Raw genomic sequence first — 15,637 nt, forward strand, 5'->3', positions numbered from 1 at the left:
ACCCCCTGGGCGCGCCGTGGTGCCTCGTGGGCCACTCCTCCATCTTCTCGTCCCCTCCCAAAGCTTCCAGGGTCTCTTATTGCCTAAAATATATCTCCAAAATGTTTCATTGCATTTGGACTTCGTTTGGTACTGATATTCTGAAAAACCAAAAACAAGCAAAAAAACAGCAACTGGCACTGGGCACTAACGTAATAGGTTAGTCCCCAAAAATGATATATAATTTCTTGAAAGTTTATATAAAACATCCAAGATTGATACTATAGTAGCATGGAACCATCAAAAATTATAGATACGTTGGAGACGTATCGCTCATCCTCTTTCACCATAGCCTCCACATCCCACCCCATTGCAATGGACCAATAGCTCACTGAATTGCCACATTGTCTGATGTTTATGTGGTTTTAGGGGCCTTTACTTACCCTATGGATTTTCTTGTCATGGAAATTCCTGAAGATGATCTTTGTCCCATTATTTCTGGAAGACATGTTCTTAACACTACATGGGCAAAGATTGCTTGCAAAAGAGAGGTGGTATCTCTCAGTTATGGAGAAGGGGCAAGGAAATTACTTCTCCAGATTCAAGAATCCTCCACAACCAAGTGAGTAAGGTAACAACGAAGACAAGACAATTGCACAACTCGCATCCATTTTATTTTGGGACACTAGCAGATGATCTTGAGAGGAGTCTCACCTATTATGAACAAGGGTCCGAAGACCCAGGTAAAATGGAAACCGATCAACACCTTGATGAGGCACCCGTGCAAGAACCTACCGCTGAGGAGAAATTTGAATACTAGAAAAGAAAGGAGACGAAAGACTACCCCCTCCTAAACTCAAACCTTTTCCAAAAGAATTAATTTATGAGTTTTTAGATGAAACAAATAAATATCTTATTATTATAAGAGCTAACCATTCAAAAGAAGAAAACGATAAACACACAGAAACTTTAAAGAAGCACCGAAAAGCCTTCGGGTACTCTATGGATGATCTGAAAGGAATAAGCCCTTCCATATGCACGCAATATATATATATATATATATATATATATATATATATATATATGCAAGAAGGGACCACACCGGTGCATGAATATCAAAGTAACTAACTCCTGAAATGAACGAGGTGGTAATAAAACAATTAATTTGTTTACTTGATATAGAAATCATATACCATGTTTTCGAACGTAAGTGGGTGCGCCTGCTCATTGTGCCCTTCATTAATCAAATGCTTGAAAGATTGGCAAAGTTTCTATTACCTCGATAGATACTCTGGATTTTCCTAAATAGTTGTGCATCTCGGTGATCAAGAGAGATCAGCATTCATTTGCCCCTTCGATATGTATTCTTACCGTCTCATGACATTTGGACTTTCTAATGCTCTTGCTACTTTTCAAATATGTATGAATGATATATTTGTTGATTTCATGGAGGAAATTATGGAAGTCTTCATGGACGATTTTCTATCTATGGCACATCATTTAATGATTGCCTTCACAATCTTGAGAAAGTTTTGCAGCCCTTTGAGGACACTAACCTGGTTCTACACTGGAAGAAATGCCACGTCATGGTAAATGAAGGTATTGTGTTGGTTCACTTCATGGCAAAGTCCCCATGGTCCAACCAAATAGCAGTGTTCCGGCGTATGTTTGCTTTCGATTCTCTTGGTTGCTATGAAAAAAAAAATTTCACTTTGCTCAGAGTGCTCACAACGCCTTCTGCGCCTGCTCACTTCCTGGGGCTTGCTTGCCGCTCGCTGTAGGCCGACCCAACAACACACGAACGCAGTCGTCGTTCTCTGCAAAAGCTCAATCATTTGACCAATGAAAAGCACGGCTTGACCATTGATAAGGACCACTGACCACTCAACGTTCACCACTAACTTTTAAAAAGATCATGGATTTCAAAACATTCACAAAATTGAAAAAAAGGCAAGTTCAAAAAGATCATAAATTCGGAATAATTTCACAACTTGGAAAAAGTTCTTGATTTGAAAAACTTCACTAAAATATAAAAAGGTGATGAACTTAAAAATCACAAATTTGAAAACAAATATGACTTGAAAAAGTTCGTAAATTGAAATCATAAAAATCAAACTTTTGAAAGAAGTTCATAAATTTGAAGAAAATCATGAATTTTTGAAAGGTTCACTAAGTTGTGAAATGTCCATGAATTGAAAAAAAAAGTTTATGGCTTGGAAAAGTTCGTCATTTGAAACAAGTTTGCAAACACGAAAAAAATCATCAATTATAAAAAATCATCGATTTTTGTAAAAGTTGATAAATCTGAAAAAAGTGCACGAAATTTTCGAAAGGTTCACAAATTTAAAAAATGTCTCCGCATTTGGAAAAATTAAAAACAGAAACCATAAAATAAAAAAGATAATAAAAAATGAGCAAACCGAGCAGACAAGTGCTGGGAAAAAAGAAGAAATCTAGCCCGAAAATAAATAAATAAACCAGTCCAAGAAAACCGGTGGGAACATTCCAGAAGGTTTCGAAAACCGGTGAAGGAGGAGGCAATGATATGGGCCAGCGGCTAGGGGAAAACGAAGTGGGCGCTGCTTACGGATTGTTCTGCACTTGGCATGTTAAGCGCAAAATAGCATTTTTCTCTCTCCTGTTCGCTTGCAGTTTTCAAGCATTGCGTCCAAATGATTTATATTATGGGTTTTCCCATTTAGCGTGTATCTGTGCTGGTTCTATGGTTTTGTTTATTTCATTTTTCATTTTCAATTCGCAGTTCTCCTGATTTTTTATAATTAACACAAAAATATTATTCATAAAAAAACTGTAGAAACATTTTATTAAATAGTGATTGAAAAATATACATAGTTAAAAAAATTGACTTGCAATTTTATAATCCATGAATATTTTTTAAAATACGTGAATATATATTTTAAAACCATTAGCCTGTTTATTTTTCCTGAGCCAACTTCGTGTCTTCCAAAGGGGCAAGTGCATTTGGTGTCTCCGTACCAGGTATATTTATTTCCATAGATATTTACAAACCATGATCACGTCTCCAGGCCGAAGGATCGACACTAAATCCCAGTCGTGTCGTTCAAATATTACCAACTTCCTGTAGGCCATATTTTGGATAAAATTTCTCTGTTATTTTTCCCCGTTGCTAGGTTTTTGGTGATGCCGTTTGTGCGCTTGTGCATGTGTGCACGTGCTCACTCACGCACAATCTGCATTTTTTGTAAGACTTTTTAGGGTCTTTTTTTGACGGCGATCTCTTTCGCTTTCCTTCTTTAGAAACTATTTGTGTAGTCTTTTTTTCAGAAAGGAAGTATAAACTTCACTCTGCGTGCAGATATAAGGTCCGGCGTGTGGGAATCTTGTTAGCAAATGCATGTAAAGCCTTTGTAGTTAGGATAGGGCTCGTTGGAAGAACCTTATTAGGATGGATGGTAGCGTGCATCATCATTGTTTGCTGCTTCGTGCATACTGGCTGGGGAGCTCCTATTTGACACTCACTACGCCCAATAGGATTGTGACGCACAGGGCACTTCGTGTTGGGCCGACCCATGTAGCCGCGGCACTAATATCAATCCACGGCTACAGTAACGTTCAATCTGCTGTAGCGTTTGCAGGGATACATTTGGCGCGCGGGTCATCAGTTATCGACCGAGCGCGCACCCTGCTTCCACGCTGAGTATGTCTGAGCCGGCCCAACATAGCTCATTTTCCATTTTTCTGTTTTCTCATTCTCATTTCCGGTTTTTCTCATTCACATTCTGTTTGTTTTTGAAACTATTTTTAAAATATGCGAGTATTTATTACAAATTATTCAACAATTTTCCAATTTCGAACAATTTTCTGAGACTAGTGAACATTCTTTTGAAACTCGCGAAAACATTCTAAATGTATTATCATTTAAAAAGTTCACAGACCATTTTTTATTCCGTGAATATTTTATGATTTCTTGACACAATTACTAAAATTCACATTTTCGGAATTTTTGATCCTGTTTGTAAGCCCGAATTATTTTAAAGAAGAATACAACATAAAATTAAATGAAAAATGTGAAGTTAAAAACGAAAAAAGAAAGCAGGGCGCGTCCAGCCCGCAAATGGGCCAGCCCAAAGTGGCGTGCCGGGGGGGAATGGAGGGTGTGCGCTGGCTTGTTTCACAGTGCGCACAGCGCTAAATAGGATAGTGCCCCTTTTTTTAGTTCTCTTTTCTTTCTCAGTGACAATTTTTTTTTGAAAAAATGTTTTTCCGTAAATATGACCAAATTTAAAATTACTAGGCATTTTTTTTGTAAAACCAAAACATTTTTTTACAATTTTACACATTTTCTGAAAAAACGGAACAAAATGTGAAACGCGAACAATTTTTTGAGAAAGCTATAATTTTTGGATATTACCCATAAAATATGAAATTGCAAAAGAATAATAAAACATGAACATATCTTGAATTTGTAAACAAAATTTGTGTTTAAGAACATTTTCAAAATTCCTAAACATTTTTTAATTTTGGAATACATTGATAAAATGCGAATTGTTTCTGAATTTATGTAAAATTTTTGAAATCATAATATTTTTTGTATTTCGAAACTTTTTTGAATAGATACAAGCACTTTTGTCACTCTTTTTTTGAATTTCTGAAATTTTTATGAAATTTCTTTGCAAATGCGAAAACAGGAGCATTTTTGTAATTGAAAAATGAACTTGAAATGTACAAAAAAGGAAATGGTAGAGAAGAAAAAAAAGTAACTGCAAAGATAAAAACCAAAATGGGTCGGCCCAGGTGGTGGGAGCCCTTGTGTGAAGCCCCGACTACGCCGTCGTAGCGGCACATATGATTTGCCACTGGCTGGCTACAAAAAGCAATTGAAACAGGCCGGCTGTCCTAGCTTTGTTGCCGAATGATCCAGCAGGCCTTTTCTACACACATGCTCGACCACCGAGAAACCAAAAAAAAAGACAAAAGTCGCTATGATGGCTTTCACTGTACAAAAATCGTGGAGGTCATAATTATAAGGAAAGACATGGTGCTCATGAAGAATGAATGTGGTAACTCCTAGCCAAAAGAGTAAAGAAATATTTTCACAGAAAAAGAAGAAATATGGTACTCCCTCTACTTTAGCAGTGATCTAAAACATCTTATATTAGTTTATAGAAGAAACACTTAATTAGCATGTACCAATGACTTGCACACGGATTATCTTTTTCTTCAAGGAAGAACATGCATGGATTAATTTACAATCTACAAGCACATGTACAAAACATAGACGTACCGTGTATGTACGTACATGGCAGCACACATACACACAGAGTAAGTAACCAGCTAGCACACTGTTACTTCCTCCGTAAACTAATATAAAAGTGTTTAGAATACTAAAATAATGATTTAAACGTTTTTATATTAGTTTACAGAGGGAGTAGTTCGCAAACAAATAAAAAGGCCAGCACAGTGTGTTGCACTCTTGCACGTACACATGCATGCATACGGGTACGTAAGTGGAGTACATACGTACACGTGACAGATACATGCACGTACCCGCTAGCAATGTGCATGACGTGCGTACGTGTACATATACACGTACGCTACATGTATGTATGTAATGCAGATGTAGATTAGGATAGGGCTCATGTGAGTGTCCTCCTGTGCCGACCAGGCCACCACCTTGCATGATCCGATCCATCCATCAACTACCATTTATGTCTGGGGCCGCCGGCTGCCCCCTGACCCTCCTCTGCTGCCGTTGTTCCCCGCGCCGTTGCTGCTGCTGCCGCCGGTGGCATGAGTTCCGCCGTTGGAGTTGGCGCCGCCGGCCTCGATGCGGCGGAGGTCGTCGACGAGCCGGTCGTAGTGGCGCCTGACGTCGTCGGCCGTCTTGCCGCCGCCCACGGCGGCGGCGACGCGGTCCCAGCGGCCGGGCGTGTCACGGTCGTACGTGTCCAGCGCGCGCTCGAACCTCTCGTTCTCGCTCTCGCTCCACGCCGCCATGACCGATCAGATTAAGCTGAGCTAGCCAGATGGGTGTTCTTAATCTGTCTCTGCGACTGGCCTACGTGTGTGTCATTGCAAACCAAGTGTTCCATATATTTATACTAGCTAGCTCGACCGTAGGAAATTAATTAACTAAACCAAATGCAAATGCAAATGCGATGCAAAAGGCAATCGATCGATGTCACAATGTTAATCTAGTTGCAAATTGCAGGAATTGAATCGGGAGGTGGCTAAGCTACCTACCTAGATTAGCATTGGCGAGCAAAACTACTGGATGGCATTTTATTCCCATCCCATGTATATATGTTTATCACACAAAATCAAAAGGTTTCAGTTGACTAACAAAAGTTAAAGGCACAAGAAATTCTGAGAAAACCAATGGTTTTGCCAATAATAGGGGATCTAATAAATCAGAATCTAGATCCTCTGTCTTTATGGAAATTAATAAGATAAGCTTAGCCAACCATGTCCAAATTTGGTGGCATGGATGGCCCATTGCTAGTAATATATAGATGAGGATACTCCAAATAGCTAGGTTCCACTCCCATTCCCATCCATCCATCAGAGGCAAAAATAATAGCACTAGCAATTTTATATAAGTAGGTTAATTAGCATTGTCAAATCTGCCTTTGTGCCCAATATGCATCTAAAAGCCAGGGCATGAACTAGGGGTGTGGCTAGGTCTCAGTCGACTTTGACTTGAAGAAAAAAGAAATGAAAAAAACCTGAAATGAAAAAATATGTACGAATCTCCATGCAAAATCAAAAGAATATAGCAACGATCGAAACATAATGAAGTCTCAGTCAATCGAGACTTAGCAAAACTGATAAGCTAGTCATGAAACGACAACTTAATCTGCCTTCTAACCTCCATAATGTCTTTCTTCTAAGGAATAATGTACGTACGAGGACCATGTATGTGCACATAGATTCCTTAGTGTGCATCGGCTAAACAAGGCGATTATATCAAAGTCAGTGTGCTGACGCATGCGCCCTGCACCTGGGAGAGATTGCAAGCAAACAAGAGCAGTTTCTTAATTTAAATTTACATGGATGGTTTTGAACAAGTACCACGATCATGGTTCTTACTTTCAGTGCAATTTCAGTAAAATTTCGTTACATACTAAAATAACTGCCTTTCTGTCAAAATATTTCGATAACTCCGGTAGTAGAAAAAAATTCAAAATATTTTAAAATTGTTTTTTGAATTTTAAAAATATCTGTTTTGATCTCAACCAAATTCAAGTGGAAATTTCAGTCCTTCGGCCCGAAAGGAAAACCGAAATCACCGACAATGGCTGAAATACTTCTGAAACTAAAATTCAAAACCATGACAGAGGTAGCTGGTTTATCTTATTCCTGGTCATCTTGAAACGAAATATTATGTCGACATGCACAGGCTAGAGAATCTTTCCGACCATATTATTCATCTCCTACGTAAGCGCATCGATTAGCCATGGTTGTAAATATAATCACATAATGCAAAGTGATGCAGGGTGACCAATGCACAATGTAGAGAACCTAGCCATGGTTGTAAATATAATCACACAATGCAAAGTGATGCAGGGTGACCAATGCACAATCTAGAGAACCTGATGCTCGCTAAATACCCCCTCCGTCTCATAATGTAAGACGTTTTTTGACACAACAACAGTGTAAAAAAAAACTGTCTTACATTACAGGGTAGAGGGTGGAGGTATTGATGAAGATGTGAACCATCAAATCAAAGCCGGATGGATGAAGTGGCGCCAAGCTTCTGGCATTCTCTGTGACAAGAGAGTGCCACAAAAGCTAAAAGGCAAATTCTACAGGACGGCGGTTCGACCCGCAATGTTGTATGGCGCGGAGTGTTGGCCAACTAAAAGGCGACATGTTCAACAGTTAGGTGTGGCGGAGATGCGTATGTTGAGATGGATGTGTGGCCACACAAGGAAGGATCGAGTCCGGAATGATGATATACGAGATAGAATTGGGGTAGCACCAATTGAGGAGAAGCTTGTCCAACATCGTCTGAGATGGTTTGGGCATATTCAGCGTAGGCCTCCAGAAGACAGGGGTGCGTGGAAGCTTGCTATCCATGTGCCAGAGCCATGAGTTGGTTGCGAGATCTTATGGGTTTCACCTCTAGCCTACCCCAACTTGCTTGGGACTAAAGGCTTTGTTGTTGTTGTTGTACATTACAGGGTAGAGGGAGCAGATATTTACGATGTGTCGTACTAGCATTGCTCCAGGCAAGAAGATAATTCCTACCTCACCTGAAAAAAAAGGGAGATAACTCCTACCTAGCCCTGGAGTATATGGCATTTCCCTGAGATTTAGTCTTTGTAATCTGCATACATGTTGGTACTGATGAGCGGCACAAGACAGTTGACTTAAACCTCATGTTCATGTCATAGCATCGCCAGCGACGACTCAGATGTCACACGACAAGCAAAAAATGGATAGCGGTAATAGGATCCGAATAATGGTGCACCCAGAGAGGGGCAGTCTGCCTGTTGAGTTGTAGTAGACAGTATGATGACACATGGTGCTGCTCTATGAGCAGGAACTCCCGCTTGCTCGCTGGCAGGCGGAGGCGGAGGCGATCAGATCTCATAGTTCCACGTGCTCTCCGCTACGAGCTTCGGTGCTTTGCTTTGATCGGACAGATCGAACGTCGTCGCAACCTGCACAGACAGAGCACGGCAGGATCAGATCAAAAAGCATACCTGTTATATCAGATGATCTACAAAGTGAAACAACAAACAGACATGTCCAGCCAAATAATCAATCATGTGTTGTGAGGAAGAGGGATACTCTTATTTAGGGGGAGAGTGTATCCTGTGCACCCGGAGTTTATGTGCTACCAGTGGACCGAACATCAAAAACTTGTACTATAAGTACTAAAAAAATCCGAAAATAATTCAATATGAAGAAATACTCCCTCAGTCCCAGAATATAAGAACGTTTTTGACACTATGCTAGTGTTAAAAACGTTCTTATATTTTGGGACGGAGGGAGTAGCATACATCTAACATGTTACAAAATTTCAGTCGTAAATTCAACTCACAGCAAGAGAAACAAAAATAACAAATTCAGTTGTGGTAGTGCAAACAGGCCCAATTCATGGCCCAGTTTAAGTTAACAACATTCATGTCATGATTTGTCTTTTTGTTTCTCGAGGTGTGAGTTGAATTTTTAGTTAAAATTGTAAGACATGATAGACATACATTGTGTTCATGTACGCATTTATTTTGGGAAGTTTTTGCATGAGTTTCTGACATTGGTGCATTGGTAGCACAAGAATCACCGTTGCACCAGATACATGACTCTGGGGGTACACTGCACATATCAGCACTCTGTTCAACAGTCAGTCGCTTCAGTATTTCCTAGTGTTCGAGCGTTGGGTCTTGAAACAGAATCCGATTGGATAATGATGTTTTGAAGACTAGTTCTTACAAAAATCGATGTAATGAGTAGAACATGTACAAGGGACAATGGACAACCTCCTTGGAGGATTACTATTTGCAGACCTGCTAGATAAATCTGTGAAAAACACCACAGGAAGACAGTGCTCTGCATCCTCTCTTATTTCACCGTATTTCAGGCCCTACATGCTTTTCTTATTTACTCAGGGAAGACCAACTAACCTTTGACACCATAGCAATTGGGCTTCACAAAGATAAACCACATATACTAAGTTAAAAATTCTCTTGCTGCACTACATTATTCTCTCTATCTGTTTTGTAAGAGGTATAAACTTGGACAATTTGATGCATTTGCTATGAGATTTTCCTTTGCCCATTCAACATGATATAATTCATGGCTACTATATCATCTAACTTGGGCAATATCAGTTGGACTACCCCCAGGGCTATTCCATAGACAGCAAAAACAAGACCTTAAGATATGTCCGTAAGACGCACTATCAGTTCGACCACCCAAGCAGTAGCACTTTTGGCACACAGCAATTACAGAACACAGCAGCAATTATCCCCAACAACATAAGGCGATGTAGAAAACTGAGAGACAGGAATCCATTATCCAGGCCTTTGTGTTGGCTTGCTAGTAGAGATTAGACGACAATTTGCTGCTACTGCTCTGCTTCTGATGTAAGCCAGCATCCCATGCAATTACATATATGATATATGTATCATGCATCTCATCCAATACTAGAAATAAAACACCATTTTTAGTAAATTTGTCATGATAAATTTTTTGGTTCCTTTAAGGCATGATCTTCTGGTTATCTCATCTACCATCGGAAATACAAGTTGTATTACTATAATGTCTAGGCAAATATACGCACAAATAGTACAGATAACCACCATTACTAAATAGCTTTTCAGCTGTCACTATCCTTAAAGTTTCTTTACCAATTAATAAGTATAATTCAAAGCAGATGTTCAGGGAGCATCAGCTCTCTATACCCATATTTGGGATGAGCAAACTATATCTATACCCACATACATCCTTGTGGTACAAACATAATCACGGTCTTCCATGACTCAGCCAATCCACATCTTCAACCCCTCCCCCCATTTCATCAGTCCATGGGCGTCCCTCTGCCTCCTCAAGTCTAGATCATACTTGGAGTTACCAGTGCTTAAGCAAACTAGACAAAATTTGAGAAATATTGTTGCCAAGAAACTCATAAAGAAGAGTCAATGATGCTTAATTAGATAATCTAGTGCTTGTTCACTAAACAGACCCAATTCCTTCATTCTATTGTCTGCTTAGTTTTTAAGAAAGGAAAAGTTACACCTTCAGTCCTCAGTTCAGGCAAACAAAAACAAAAAGAGAAACATGGTATTTAGATGATGATCTCAAGACACCCTCAGAGCTAGCCTCATTGCAGTAATCTGCAGACACTACAAAATACTAGGAACTATCTTCAGTTGTATATATACAGTGATGTAAAATACTGAAACACAGGAATTCACTATAAAGGGCTTTGTGTTGAATGTTGACTTGCTAGTGGGTCATAAGACAAAGTGGTGCTGCTACGAATCTACATATATCTCAACTGATACTAAAGGAAACCATTGTCCTCCATGACACATCCATATCCTACAGTTTTAGTTTTGTCATATATATTCTTAGAACGCTCATACTATGCTCGTCATGTTCCGCATGCTGTGGTCTGTACTGGATCATTCTGGTGGAGGGACATGATGGCTCTCAGCTGGAATTTTCGTCCCATTACATCTTGTACGCCTGGCAACGGTGTTTCTATTGTCCTTTGGAAAGACAAGTGGCTTGGGCAGCCCTGGCTATGAAATTTCCTTGCGTATTTACCTTTTTCTGGATGAAGATGCTGGATTGAATGTGCTCATGCAGGAGGATCCATCGGTTGAACACCTATCCACTCATTTCACCATCCCGCTCTCTGAAACTGTGTTTCTTGAGCTTTAGCAACTAGCCTATTCGCTCAACGAGCAAGTTCTTAATGAGGATCATCCTGATGATTAATGTTTGGACTGCATAACTCTGGGAGATATTCCTCGGCCAGTTATTACAGTTTTGTGTTAAATGAGCTTCAGGCGCCCAAGGTTTTTTCTCTGGTTAGGACAAGCAAATATCTACTGAAGCAAAAAAGTTTTCTATGGCTGATACTTGTTGATCGGTTAAACACCAGAGACATGATGAAAAGGAGGCACTGGCACATGGAGACTGGGGTTAACTGTGCTCTGTGCTCTTCGGCAACTAGGGAGGACAGGGCTCATTTGTTTTTTCAATTGTGCTTTTCCCTAGGTTTGTTGGAGATTTCCCAATAACTCTTGGGCTGCTCACTTGGAGTTTTCATAAATGATCAGGCTAGCTATGTCTCAGTTTCAAAAGCCCTGGTTTGTTGAAGTTATTGGGTCTGCTCTCTGGAATATTTGGAAACATAGGAACGCTCCAATTTTTTAAGGGGGGCTGCTTCCTTTAGCACAGTTGAAAGTTCTTTTCAAGGACCTACACCTCATTTCCTTCTGGGTGAAAGACAAGCACAGGGAATATTCTTTGGATTGGGTGAGGTCTCTTTAACTTGGGAGCTTCCCTTTTGTGTGGAAGGGGTTTTGTTTTTTTAGCATTTTTTTATCCTTCTCCCTTATGGCTTCTCTGCATCTAAATATTTAGGTCTCCTAACACCCTAACCTCCCTTGTACTTTTTAGCTCCTGATTTTATAATGTAAAAAATACCATAGGGGTTTCCCTTACGGTTTCACAGGTCCAAAAAAGATTGAGTTAGATACACTACACTCTTCCCAAGTTACTCTGTGAAATTAGATTACATTGTAGATCCGTACAGTGAGTTGAGAAACATTGGCAAAACAAATTAAGAACCATATGTGTGGGCTAGGCATGAAATTATTTAAGGGTTTGCAAACCACGCAGAACAAAATTTTAATTCCACTCACCTTCCCTCACTGCTCTAGCTCCCCCATATTCAACACTAGCAATTAATCCACAGAATCATATGTGATCCATACACAAGATCATGGCATTCTGCACTATTCAATGATGCAAGGGTTCCACTGAAAAATGGTGGATTGGTTTCGTTCTAGGCATTACCACAGGCAAGCAAAAATGATGGATCGCGTAATCGAGATGGTACCTTGAAGGAGCCGCCGATGCTGGAGCTCCTGGTCCACTCGAGCCCGAGCTGCTTGGTGGAGGCCTGGTAGGTGCCCCTGACGACGTCCCCGGCGTCGAACTTCCTGGCGACGGCGAACTCCCAGGCGTTCTTGGCGGTGTCGTAGACGGGCTCGATGGTGGTGAGGCGGCCGGCGCCGTGCGCGTAGGTGTACTTGACCCGGCAGCCGCCCCCGCCGAGCGCGTGGGAGACGCTGACCTTGTTGGCGGGGTCGAAGGCGATGGAGAGGTCGAGCGCCGTGCGGCCGGGAGGCGGCCCCTTAGGCGGGGGCGCGGGCGCGGCGCCGGCGGCCGGGGCGGGGATGGCGGGCTTGGGCGCGGCGGGCGCGAGGGAGGTGGAGTGCGTGTAGGTGAGGCTGACCCGCTTGTCGAGCACCGTCGCCGAGTTCATGAACTGGAAGCGCACATCCTGCGGCCGCGGCCATCGCCGTCGCCGTCGTCGGCACGGGAGAGAATCAGATGGGATGTGGGAGGGGAAAGGGATGAACTTTAGGGAGGGGATTGGTTACGTGGTACTACCTGGTTGTGGGGCTTGAGGTCGAGGAGGAAGGCGCCGGGCTTCTCGAGGGTGAGGGTGAGGCCGTCGAGGGAGGGGCCGGCGGCGAAGGCGGCGTCGGTGGCGGAGGCGCGGAGGCGGAGGTCGCCGGCGGCGGCGAGCGCGAGCGTGGCGGCCGCGGTGGCCTTGTCGCCCTCGTAGCGGCCCTTGACCGTCGCCTTCATCCCGGCTCGCCTGGGCTTCTCCGGTTCCTTCCTTCCTCGGAGTCTCCGCCGCCGCAGCCGCCGCAGCTGGTGGTGGTGGAACTGGTGCTAGTGCTTGGAGGTTGGACCCAACAACCCTCCCCCCTTATCAACGGCCGGCCTCCTCTCCCGTTTATTTTTTCTCCCCTTTTTCGGTGGCGTGGGTTTCAACGAACAAGAATGGCTTTCCCTCGTGGACTCCGTCGCCCACTATCATCTTCTTGAGCCCAATATCACCCTGCCTTGAGCCCATGACCAGCGTTGTGACTTCTTGTCATTGCTTTCCTAAAAAGAAGAGAGTGTCCAATTTTTTTTACTCAGAAAAAAAGAGACAGAAAGGAGTGTGCAATACTATGACATGACAAGATTTATTCTTTCGGATTAGGATCATGATTAAGTTTCAAGAACCACTTTGTTGGTGGGGCAACAAGTATTTTGCAGTGCTCAGGCAACCGGCCGAGAAGGGCGGAAAACCATCGTTGTTCCTGGTTTATGCCGATACAAACTTGCTATCTCGTGTATTTTGGGACGGAGGAACTGCTTATTTTCCCCACAACAGTGTGATTCCATAATCTTGCTAAGGTTGCAAAATGGTGGGACGAAGGGAGTAGTACTTTATAGTGCTCGCTCAACCGAGAAGGGCGGAAAACCATTTGTAGTTTCTGGTTTATGCAAATACATATATCCTACCGCAGCTACAGTGCATTACTCTCCACGGTATAGCTGGCTGCGCCCTGTATCCGGTGGCCATTTGCTCAGTTGCAATGCATGCCTTGTATAGTTGGACATGGCCTGCAGTAGAGGGGCGCGTCTAGGTCTCGCATGTAGCGACACCGAAGAATTCCTCACCTCCAAGAGCCTCTGCTTGGGCTGGCCAACTAAAATGTTACATTCGTTTGTTTTTCACAATTTTTAATATGTTGAAATAACCTAAATACATGTGTTTGAAACATCACTTCACTGAAATTTTTAAAACGTTCACCATGCATTAAAAATATTGTTCATGTAATTTGTAAACGATATCATGTGATTCAGAAAAAAATGTTCATTACATTTAACAAATGCTCACGCGTTTTAAAATCATGTTCGTGGCATTTTAGAAAATGTTGATACAATGTAAAAACGTGTTCACATATTTTTGGGAAAAAGGTTATTCACATTTAATGAATGTTTGTAACACTTTAAAACATCTTGCACGTTTAAAAAATGTTCACGGCATTTATGAAATATGTTTAATGTGTGTTAAAAAAGTCCACCTTGTATTTAAATTTTTTGATGTGCATTTAACAATACATTAATAGTTATTCAGAAAAACAATCATCGTGTATTTAGAAAATGTTTAAAATGTATCTAAAAAATGTTCAACATGTATATAAAAATGTTAAATGTGCATTTGATAAATTTTCAACATGTATTCAAGCAAAAGTTTGTTCAACTTGTATCTAGAAAATGTTCTGCATGTATATGAAAAAATTAAAACATGTTTTCAAAAAATTCAACATGTATTTAGAAAAATGAAGAAAAAACAAAAAATTGAACAGAGAAAAAAACGAAGTAAACTGATCCGCAACCGCATGATATCAATAAAGACAACCATGATGGGCTTCCCTAGAAAAAGGGCAACACTACGCACATCCCACTCCAATGCATATATACCACAACATCGTACGGTGGAAATTGACCTTAATCTACCTACAAAAGGTGTAGGAAAAAATAGATCCTAATAAGTCTTAATATGTATCGACTGTATTGTAAGCTTCATCCCGCCACTCAAGGAAGCACGTGGCATGATAAAAACAACGAAAACAAGGCATTGTAGTAAATGAATGTGAATGGGGAGAAAGGAGATGCAGAGAATTATTTTATTTTACACACTACAAACATTTAAATATCTCACAACAGAAATGTCATATCCACGGCCGCCTTGTTTGAACTTCACGGTATTTTAAGGGTGAATTATTTTGATCTAGTCGGCAAAAACATGGAATCATAATTATCTCTCAAGTTAGTTAATGGACATCCAATAAATGTATGATAAATTTGCATACTCCTATTTTCCGAGGGATTGCAGCATAGACATATTTTGCTCTACACAGTAACAACATGGTGTATAATTAAAATACATAGAACATAGAACTATTAAGAACAAAGACTAAGCATTAAACAATACCCCTAACAATCACCAAGTCATTTCACCTTTTCAAAATATTTATTCACACCTTGATATTTCTCCCTCTTTTGTTCTTCGGGTCAATTGTATCATAAACTACATCCGGTGACGGTCATGACATAAATCTTAGATTAAGGTTGCAAAGAGAGC

General features: G+C 41.1%; 2 protein-coding genes across 2 annotated transcripts; both read right to left on the reverse strand.

The window, feature by feature from the left end:
• Positions 1–5,320: 5,320 nt before the first annotated feature.
• On the reverse strand, positions 5,321–6,005 carry LOC125554443 (protein RADIALIS-like 3). The gene has a single exon (XM_048717997.1). It carries the CDS (start codon positions 5,956–5,958, stop codon positions 5,668–5,670), a length of 291 nt encoding a protein of 96 aa, XP_048573954.1. The 5' UTR covers positions 5,959–6,005; the 3' UTR covers positions 5,321–5,667.
• Positions 6,006–8,255: 2,250 nt separating this feature from the next.
• Positions 8,256–13,433, reverse strand: LOC125553247 (outer envelope pore protein 24, chloroplastic-like). The gene is made up of 3 exons (XM_048717053.1): positions 13,099–13,433; positions 12,542–12,988; positions 8,256–8,627 (listed from the first exon to the last, which is right to left on the reverse strand). Exons 1-3 carry the CDS (start codon positions 13,297–13,299, stop codon positions 8,547–8,549), a joined length of 729 nt encoding a protein of 242 aa, XP_048573010.1. The 5' UTR covers positions 13,300–13,433; the 3' UTR covers positions 8,256–8,546.
• Between the last annotated feature and the right edge of the window lie 2,204 nt (positions 13,434–15,637).

The sequence above is a fragment of the Triticum urartu genome, chromosome 4 (genome assembly GCF_003073215.2).
Source record: "Triticum urartu cultivar G1812 chromosome 4, Tu2.1, whole genome shotgun sequence".
NCBI lineage: Eukaryota > Viridiplantae > Streptophyta > Magnoliopsida > Poales > Poaceae > Triticum > Triticum urartu.

Coding starts and splice junctions, on each gene's coding strand:
- LOC125553247 (XM_048717053.1), bottom strand. CDS start 13,299: ATGAAGGCGACGGTCAAGGGCCGCTACGAGGGCGACAAGGCCACCGCG. Junction 12,989..13,098: donor ACCTCAAGCCCCACAACCAG/GTAGTACCACGT, acceptor CCGCGGCCGCAG/GATGTGCGCTTCCAGTTCAT. Junction 8,628..12,541: donor GCATCGGCGGCTCCTTCAAG/GTACCATCTCGA, acceptor CTGTCTGTGCAG/GTTGCGACGACGTTCGATCT.
- LOC125554443 (XM_048717997.1), bottom strand. CDS start 5,958: ATGGCGGCGTGGAGCGAGAGCGAGAACGAGAGGTTCGAGCGCGCGCTG.